This window comes from Eptesicus fuscus, chromosome 10 (assembly GCF_027574615.1).
Source record: "Eptesicus fuscus isolate TK198812 chromosome 10, DD_ASM_mEF_20220401, whole genome shotgun sequence".
NCBI classification, from domain to species: domain Eukaryota; kingdom Metazoa; phylum Chordata; class Mammalia; order Chiroptera; family Vespertilionidae; genus Eptesicus; species Eptesicus fuscus.
Genome location: NC_072482.1, coordinates 87,609,906 through 87,619,561, shown reverse-complemented (window position 1 = coordinate 87,619,561; position 9,656 = coordinate 87,609,906). Strand labels below are relative to the sequence as shown.

General features: G+C 47.1%; 1 protein-coding gene across 3 annotated transcripts in view; it reads left to right on the top strand.

Annotated features, from left to right (window-relative positions):
- Nucleotides 1-982: 982 nt before the first annotated feature.
- The window catches only part of NT5DC1 (5'-nucleotidase domain containing 1), a 105,028-nt gene continuing 96,354 nt past the window's right edge, over nt 983-9,656 (top strand). For all 3 annotated transcript variants that reach the window (XM_028136258.2, XM_028136260.2, XM_008159429.3), the window contains exons 1-3: nt 983-1,150; nt 6,420-6,511; nt 8,172-8,243. In XM_028136258.2, coding sequence (XP_027992059.2) covers nt 1,058-1,150; nt 6,420-6,511; nt 8,172-8,243 — 257 coding nt within the window. In that variant the 5' untranslated portion in view covers nt 983-1,057. The remainder of the gene's footprint in view (nt 1,151-6,419; nt 6,512-8,171; nt 8,244-9,656) is intronic.

Sequence of the window (9,656 nt, the reverse complement as noted above, 5' to 3'; positions counted from 1 at the left end):
AGTGTTTTTGATTTCTTCATATAAATACCTAAAGGTGGCCTTGCTGGGTGAATGGCGCCTCTATTTTTAAGTTTTTGAGGAATCTCCAGACTGTTTCCCTAGTGGCTGCACCCGTTTCCACTCCCACCACCAGTGCCTGAGGGTTCTTTTCTCTGCATCTTCCCTCACCAGCCCTTGTTTGTTCATTTACTGATGATAGCCATTCTGACAGGTGTGAGGTGACAGCTCATTGTGGTTTTTAATTTGCCTTCCCCTGGTGATTAGTAACGTAGAGCATCTTTTCCTAAGTCTGTTGGCCATTTGTCCCCTTTGGGGAAAATGTCTATTCCGGGCCTTTGCTCATTTTGTAACTGGGTTGTTGAGTTTTTGGGGTGTTTTTTACTTAGGAATTTACTATGGCATTTAACCCTTTGCACTCGCTTGCTTTTTTCTCGATTCCTGTATTCTAATGCTAACCGTGTCGAGTCACACTGGACATCCGAGTGCAAAAATTAAAGTTTCTGGTTCAACCCATGGTCAAAGATCTCCTGGGCAAAAAGATCTTCCAAATCCTAGGCTAATATCGTCCGAGGAACGTAAGTGGGTACAATCTCCATATTCTTCCACTATTGGTTCAAGTCTAACTTTACCGTCTCCTTGCTTCCCCGGCGCCTGCAAAAGGAAGGGGAGCCCCAGTTCATTGTGTGGCGAGGGCTGGCGCCCACAGGGCTTAGCTGCACCCTCAATTCCTGCAGCCGTGGCACAGCTCCAGGCCCCACCTGGCCTTCGGGAACCCTGGGGGCAGGAGCGCGCTTGCGGGATGAGCAGTGAAGGACCGAAAAGCGGCCGCCGGGACGCGGGGGAGGCCGGACGCGCGAGGGGCGGGGAGAGGCGCGGCCGGGGCGGGGCGGGGCGGGGCTTGCGGGCGCGGGAAGCGCTACAGGCCGCCTCGCCGCGGCCCGGGGCGGACGCAGCCCCGCCCCGCCCCGCCCCGCCGCGTCCCGCCGCGTCCTGCAGGTCCCGTCCCGCAGCGTCTGGGCCGGCGCGCTCTCCGCTCTGCGGTCCTGCCCGCGCAGCCATGGCGCAGCACTTCTCCCTGGCCGCCTGCGACGTGGTCGGCTTCGACCTGGACCACACTCTGTGTCGCTACAACCTGCCCGAGAGCGCCCCGGTGAGTGGCGCGCGGTGTCCGGGGCGCACGGAGCGCAGCCTCCGTAGCTGCCGGGGCTGGAGTTCCCTCCCCGCTCTGGCGGCGAGCTGCCGGGGGGCCTGCAGTCGCCGCGCCTTTGCGCGGAAGCACCCTTGGGCCCCATCCGGTGCGGTGGGCACGGGCTGATGGTAGACAAGTTGGAGAGCCGGTTACGGAAGAAAAGGGGGATGGGGGGGGGGGAGGAAGGACACATTGGGCGCGATCGGGCAGGGGAAACAGTTCCTAGGGCAGAGGAAGGGCGGGGCTAGAGGAACTGGGGTGTCCTTTGCAGATCCCAGGCCTTGGGACTTCTCTGCAAGTCACTTTGGGCACCAGCCGCGCGCCGCCGCAGCCACGCGGGGAAGGGCTTGTGTCTTCCTGGGCAGCATTTTTCCTTTTGCACGTCCACGCGACCACCTGTCAGTGTTGAGCACCGCAGCCAGGGACAGGCTGTGGAGTGTATTGGAAAGAACATTAGCCAACAGGTCACTAAGATATCTTAGCCCTCATTTTGCTTTCCACCAAGAGAAGAAAATAACCATCGCACACCTACTACGTGCGCCATGCACCTTGAATACCAGTAAGTTTAATCCTAACAACAGCCAGCAAAGTGTGGGTCCGCACTGTGCTTTGGAAGGGAGGGGGAAGTGGAGTATGTATGACTCCACACCTGTACCCTCTACTGGATGGTACCCCCGCCCCCCCCCCAATTCCTTTGGTTCTCAAAAAACACTGTGAAAAATTAGCAGTGTTTTTTCTTTTTTTGTGGTCAAAGATCTACACATCCAAACAGAAAAAAAGTTAGTTAACAGCGCAGTGATTCCAAGCAAGGACTCCACAGCCAGTCTGCCTGGCTTAGGGCACCAGCTCCTCTGTTACTAGTTCTGCGTCTTAACCCGTGTCTGTTCTCAGTTTCCCCATCTGTAAAATGGGAGCAATAATTGGATTTACTTCACAAGGTAGTTGCAAAGATTAGATAGGTTAATAGATGTATAAATGCTTAGAGCAGTGCTGGCATACAAGTAAATTCCACTTGTCTGGCGCGTACAAGTGTTGCTTTTATGGCTACCACCCGAAGCACTTTAAGGCCTCACCCATTGATGAGCAGAGCTCCAGGCCATTGGTGCAGACTTCGCCCAGGCTCCACACTGTGGTGAGGTAAGTGTCCCAATAAGCAATTCAGGTTCCCGTCGAAGGTCACAAAGGAGTCGGGATCACTTGTGTTTTCTATGCACAGACGCTAAACAAAACTAGCGTGCTGTCCTGCTGCTATACTTCATGCTTTCCCTCTGTACACATGTTCCCTTGCTTATATTGAGAGTTAAGAAGGCTTTTCTTTACTCCTTGATTCTTCGGCCACTACTTCCTCTAGGTCAGTGGTTCTCAACCTTTCTAATGCCACGACCCTTTAATACAGTTCCTCTATTAATTATGTGCTAATCGTAATGTAAATATCTGTGTTTTCCGATGGTCTTAGGCGACCCTGCTAGCGGTTCTCAACCTGTGGGTCGCAACACACAGGCTGAGAACCGCTGCTGTAGAGCCTAAGACCATCGGAAAACACAGATATTTACATTACGATTCATTAACAGTAGCAAAATTACAGTTATGAAGTAGCAGTGAAAATAATTTTATGGTTGGGGGTCACCACAACACGAGGAACTGTATTAAAGGGTCGCGGCATTAGAAAGGTTGAGAACCACTGCTCTAGGTCGTCTTCTTTTTTTATTTTAATGTATATTTTTATTGATTTGAGAGAGGGAGAGAGAGAGGGAGAGATAGAAACATCAATGATCGGCCGTCTCCTGTACGCCCCTCACTGGGGATCAAGCCCATAACCCGGATATGTGCCCTAACGGGGAATTGAACCCCTGGTTCATAGGTCAAGGCTTAATCTCTGAGCCTTGCCGGCTAGGCCTCTAGGTCTTTGATTCATATTTTTCTTCCCTCTGTGCCTTTAAAATCCCCTCCTGGTTCATGTTTTCTGCATCTCCTCTGTAGTCACCTTCATTTGGAAGAAATATTGTTAAAAACCACTGTCATGTTAGAGCCAAAATTATGCATGTGCGAGCATAAGATTTTAGAATATAAGATCCTTGAAGACAGGGATTCTTTACTACAAGCCTCGAATATATGTGATGCTTAAAGGCTGAAAACAGTAACCTAGTGTGCTTTGGGTCCTGTTCGGTTTAGAAATCTTTTATTAAGGGCCTGCAGTGAGCTGAACACCGTAATGGAGTTGGGGATACACAGGTAACATACAGGCCTTCAAGTGGCCTTGGCGGGGACTGAGTGCTGAAAGGCTGGTTCGGGTCCCCTGTGGTGAGGGGATTCTGAGGCACGGAGCCCCCTGCTTTTCTCAGCACCCGTGTTCTCTGCTTCGCCTTGCACGTTGACCCCATTGTCTCCTGTTACAGAAGTGTCTCCTCTCAGGGAAGAAACGCAGCTATGGGTGCCCGCGTTGGCAGCCTATGAGAAAGGGCTCCTTTGTCTCAGGGAGGAACCTGACCCCATTGGAAGCATGTGTGTAATCAGTATTGCCCCGGGGGTGAGAAGCGTTGTCCAGAACGGAATAAAGTGCCGTGGCCAGAGGCAAGTCTAAGACTGTGCACTTGGTAGCTGGAAGCTGACCAAGGTGGGAGGATGTATACCTTGAAAATGGGCAGATGCTACACGTCAGGGCCCTTTTTAAAACCACGGCGTGACTGATAAGAATAGCAACACCTAAACTGGATTTACTCCTATGCCAGGCCCAGCTCTAAGCTGTTTACATCCGTTAATCCCATGGCACCCGTTTCTTGCAGGCAGGATCATGAGTGTGTGTGTTTTATGGTCCTTAGTATGTTGTACTTAAGAATGACTCAGTACATGCGCATTGGTGTTTTGGAATGATTGAATAAAAATCCATGTAGCAGGCTTCAGGAATCCTGTAGGGGCCCCATCTGGGCCCCACTCTGTCCTATAGGTTTGGAATTTCTGGGTGGTTGTAAGAACCATCACCTGTAGTTGTGAATCGCCAACAGGGTGGAGAACTGTTGATACGTAGTGTTGACATAATGTGTGTCTGTTTACAATTGACCTGGATAAAGGCCACCTTGCATTGCATGGGAGTGCATTTATAGTGCCTTTTCTTAGCTTTACCACACCGAGCAGCTCTATTTGACAAGGAGCCTTTGCTCTCTCCACACTCATTTCCTGACACTCATACCTTAGCCCCTAACTTCAGCCACGTACCCCCCTGAACTTGTCCCCTCCCCTCTGGATTCACCCAGCCAAGTGCTGCTCTTGCAGGTGTCAGTGAAAACATCGCCTCAGGGGGCCTTCTCCCACTCCTTTGCTGTGTCTAGCCTTTCTTCTTCTCCCCCCCGCCCCCGCGCCTCCCCGTGCCATCCCATGCTGTCTAAACCTGTCGTGGCTTAGCATCTGTAGAGGAGGGTCAGGCTGCTCATTGTGCCCTCCTACACGCTGCTGAGTCTGGCCCCCGACCACGGTCTGCCTCAAGTTCAAGTGCATGCGCATGCGATGCTGGCCCAGGAACACTCTGAAGGAGAATTGTTGAGGCTGGTGTAGACCTTCATCCACCTTTTGCCTGCTTTCTGTTTGGTAAGCACCGTTCTTGAAACACTGAGCCAGCCCTTTAAAAACAAAACAGAGACTTCACTCCAAAAGCTGGGATTTTGTTGGTGGTGAGAAATCAGATCTGTCAACGATCAGCAAAGCATATTTGTTGCTTTCTGCTTGCTTCCGGAGGCTTCTGTTGTTCTTTTTCCTGTTTTCCTTATGGTGGAAAAGTAAGAGGTATTTCCTGCACCCGATGGAGGGAGGCCGCAGATTCCTTCCTGGATCACCTGCCTGGTGCCCATGTGTGTTTCTCGTTGAGACTCCTTTGTGTCAAATCAGAAGACTAAAACAACTAAGTAACCCATTTGACGTCCTGTATTCAAGAGAAAACAATCCATGGGTTGGGGGACAGTGCCTCCCCAGCAGTGGACCACTCCCCCAGAAGGATTTTGGGCAAGAGTGAGCTGAGAGAGCATTAGAGGAGGCAACACAGAAACAGAAGATGACTGGCTAGGAGGTCAGGGATTCCCTTCTAAGGCGGACAGGCCCTGTTTCCTAAGGTAAGGTGAGCTACACCTGAGTTGGAGGATTGCAACTGGTATATGCTAGGTTTCCTTGACAGGCGTGTTCCCCGTGAGTGCAGGCTGACTTAGCTTTGTGACGTGGGCGGGGCCACGGGGGCAACCTCTACTTTGTGGCCCTGAGACAAGAACTAACTTTATCACCTGAGGTGGGGCCTTTCGTCAAGGCTGGACCAAGCATAGGTGTCATCATAAAGTGGACCATATCTTTATTGTCTCCATCATGTGTTGAATACGTTTACAAAGCTTTGCCAAGTCTTAATGATCTCCAGTCCCTTGGAATTCAGGAGAAAGATGAATAATTGTCCTTGGTTGTATAATCCTATATAATAAAGAGGTAATATGCAAATTGACCATCACTCCAACATACAAGATGGCCACCCCCATGTCGTCAAAGATGGCTGCCCCCAGGTGGACACAAGATGGCTGGCAGGGGAGGGCAGTTGTGGGGGGACCAGCCCTGAAGGGGAGGTCAATTGGGGGGAACCAGGCCAGCAGGGGAGAGCAGTTAGGGGTGACCGGGCTGGCAGAAGAGGGCAGTTGGGGGCGACCAGACCTGCAGGGGAGGGCAGTTGGGGGGAACCAGGCTGGCAGGGGAGGGCAGTTGGGGGGAACCAGGCTGGCAGGGGAGGGCAGTTGGGGGTGACCAGGCCTGCAGGGGAGTGGTTAGGGGGTGATCAGGCTGGCAGGCAGAAGCAGTTAGTGTTAATCAGGCGGGCAGGCAGGCGAGCGGTTGGGAGCCAGAAGTCCTGGATTGTGAGAGGGATGTCCGACTGCCCCCGAGGGGTCCCAGATTGGAGAGGGTGCAGGCTAGGCTGAGGGACACCCCCCCCCCCCCCAGTGCACGAATTTTGTGCACCGGGCCTCTAGTTGTATACTGATGATGGTACAATTTTGGAGGGGGAAAAAAGACACTACAGTTACTGGGGCTCATAGGTGTGGTTTAATGGCTTGTGAAGGGCATTAAACTGAAGAGCTTTATAATTAAGATCTTCCCTTCCCCCACTGCCCCGTGAGTGATTCCATCAGGTCTTCAGGTCTGTGAAATTCAGAATTTGAGTAGTGAATTTTATATTTAACCTCTCTTTTTTCTTTCCCTTTGTCTACAGCTCATTTATCACAGCTTTGCTCAGTTCCTGGTCAAGGAGAAAGGATATGACAAGGAATTGCTCACTGTGACTCCAGAGGACTGGGACTTCTGGTAGGTCCTTGATTTTAAGGTTTGCACATTCCTTCTGATTTCCAATTGTCGGTGATAAAATGTTAATGCCTCCTCTTCGATGGAGGCAGAAAGTGAAATGGAGCCAGAGGACCAAATGCCATCTCTACTAAAACATGTTATGTGTAATGAATGAATGTCCTTTCTACTTTAAGTTTAGACTCAAATATGAAAACAAGCCAAGAGGGCATGTGACTAATTTGGATATTTTCACCTGGTGAAATCTGTCATTATTAAGAGTTTTGGAGGTTATAAGAACTATCTCTAAAACGTTATCTTTTAAAAGGTTTTGTTTTATTGCTCTTCAAATACAGAAGTATAGGAGAAGAAGAGTCACGTTTTGGATAAGTATCTGAACTAGGACATTTGGTTTTTCGGCAATTGGACAGACATTCCTTTGTCTGAGACTCTTACTGCTTATTCCCTCTCTGGGTTAGGATTCTCAAGGCTTCCTTTGTCGTTCTTCCTCATTTAGATGACAAAACCAAACAGTAAATCCTGTTAAACCACTTGACATTGTTTAGTTGAAAATTAATAATAATCCTAAAACACATGAAAAATCCTAACGCAACGGTGTTCCTCCGATATGCATTCCTCCAATGTTTGGTTAGCCCTTTGTTATTCAATCCCTTTTGTAAAGGGGAAGCAGGACCATTTTACTGTATGAAACTGCTGACTCTGGAAATTTTACTGTGGACCAAAGTAAATCATACTTCTAACGTACCTGCCATTTTTTGTTGAATTCCCTTGGTATTTGTTGGCTATTATACCTTCTTGCTTTTATTATTTATAATAATGAGTCTGTATCCATTTTTCTCCCCAAACTTAATATTTGACTTTCTTTTCGTGTTTGTTTTTTTTTCTTTTTTTTTCCAATAATATACCTTGCCCAGAGGGCTAGTTTTATAACCTGACCTAAATTAGGGCAAATTCTAAAGAGTAAGAAAAGACTCTGGCTAAGATCTGAACTTGCAGAATATGAATGTGTGTGTGTGTGTTTTATTTAATAAAAACATTTTCACTTTTTAAAAAATCCTCACCCAAGGATGTGTTTTTCATTGATTTTTTTTTTTTTTTAAGAGAGAAAGGAAGGGACGGTTGGGGAGGGAGAGGGGAGAGAGAGAGAGAGAGAGAGAGAGAGAGAGAGAGAGAGCGAGAGCGAGAGAGAGAGAAACATTGATCGGTTGCCTCCCAGACACTCCCCAACTGGGAATCAAACCCACAACCTAGGTAACTGCCCTGACCAGGAATTGAACCTACAACCTTTCAGTGTTCAAGACAATGCACCAACCAAGTGAGCCACCGAGCCAGGGCACCATTTTCACTTTTTAACAGAGACATGCAATGAGGTTCATTTTTGCTTCTCTTTGAGTTTGTATTTCTCTTTTTAAAAGTTTAAGAATTTTATAAAGTAAACATGCTGTCCTTTGTTCGCTCCCATAACAGTTTTCTTTATATACTTTCTCTGTGGATGATACTTAATTTTAGAGTTCTTGTATATTCTTAACTGTTTGATTAACGTATCATTCCCCTGGTTGGGAGAATGCGTTTTTTGTATTATGACTTTTTGAGAATATAGATTATTATCTTTTGAGTTAGGTAAATGCATGAATTGATTGGGAATCAAATATTTCTGTTTTAGTTGCAAGGGCTTGGCATTGGATCTGGAAGATGGAAACTTCATTAAACTTGCAGATAATGGCACCGTCCTCAGGTAATAAAATGTAGTTTTGAAGTCAAAAGTTTACTCTTTTCAGGACACTTTATTACTCTGTAATATTTTATTGTTAAGATATATATATATATATGTATATATATATATATATATATATATATACATATATACTAACATGCCAAGTGTCCATCCGGGTAATGACATCACGTAGCAACGCCCAGCTTCCTCTCCCTAGCGACTAGCCTCCTTGGATGTTTTCCCATGCCTCATCTCATTTGATCCTCACAGAAGTCCTGGAGTAGGTAGATAGGAGACTCGGTGGAATCCTATTTTCTTTTCGTTAGCCAGAAAACGGAGATTTAGAAAGCTTAGAAACTTAACCCGACTGAAGAGAAGTAAGAAATAGTGGACCTTAAAATGACTTCAGGTTTTCTCACTGCACAGAATATAGTCAAACACTGCTGCAATTAAATATTTTACCCTTTGTTCTCCCTGCGTGATCTACAATAATAATCTGCTTTGTGTTGGAATTTACTGCTGTGTTGCTGACAATTACCTGAAAGAGAAGTTGGGGTGCTTCACTGGGCTGGAAAAAGTTTAGCTAAATCAGAAAGCAGGTCTAATTAAATAAGTTTATTCTATATCTATAAAAGGCTAAGTTGACTCGCGCATGCGTGATACATATAAAGCTCTTGCTGGCACCAATCGCACGCATGTGTTTCGATCTGTCATTGTCAATCGTGAATTTGGTTGACACTTCTATATAGAGAAAGGGTGAATAGCAATATTAAAATATTTCTTCTAATTAATTTCCTTTCAATGTGCACAAATTCGTGCACCGGGCCACTAGTAGTTAAATAAGATCATTATTTTAGTCAGATGATAGATAATCTGTGTGCATGGATGTCTTTGTATGAATCCTTTGAGTCATTTAAAAACCAAATCTGAGCATTAGGCTTCAACATCTAGTTTCTTTAAATTTAGCTCATCAGAAATATTTGCAGGAAATATAGTAGAACGTTAATAACTTGCTTCCCGTCATTGACCACCCCTACTGCAAAGGAGCTTGGGAATTACATTGTGTTAGGTGGGTATGTAAGTACCTGGAATAAAGTAGGAATTATATTTATTAAGATGGAAGGAGAGAATAGATGTGGGATAGAAGTTTATGGTCTGTGCACACTTCTCTTCTTGCATTTATCCAAATTTGCCCCCATCGTGCAGGATTCTGTGGTGTCCCAGCTCCTTCTGGAAGGTGTTTCAGACTGTTCAAACCTTCCTCAGTCTCTCTCCTGCACTCACTGCTGCCTCCCTTTCCTTCCCTCCTTTCAGGGTGAGTCCAACCCTTTGAGTGTTGGTAAAAGTAGGGCACTCATTTGAGAAGCAGTTGCTGTTACTGCTCTGAGCCTTGCAGAGGGATCACGGAGTGAGCATCTATCTTTCCCTCAATGC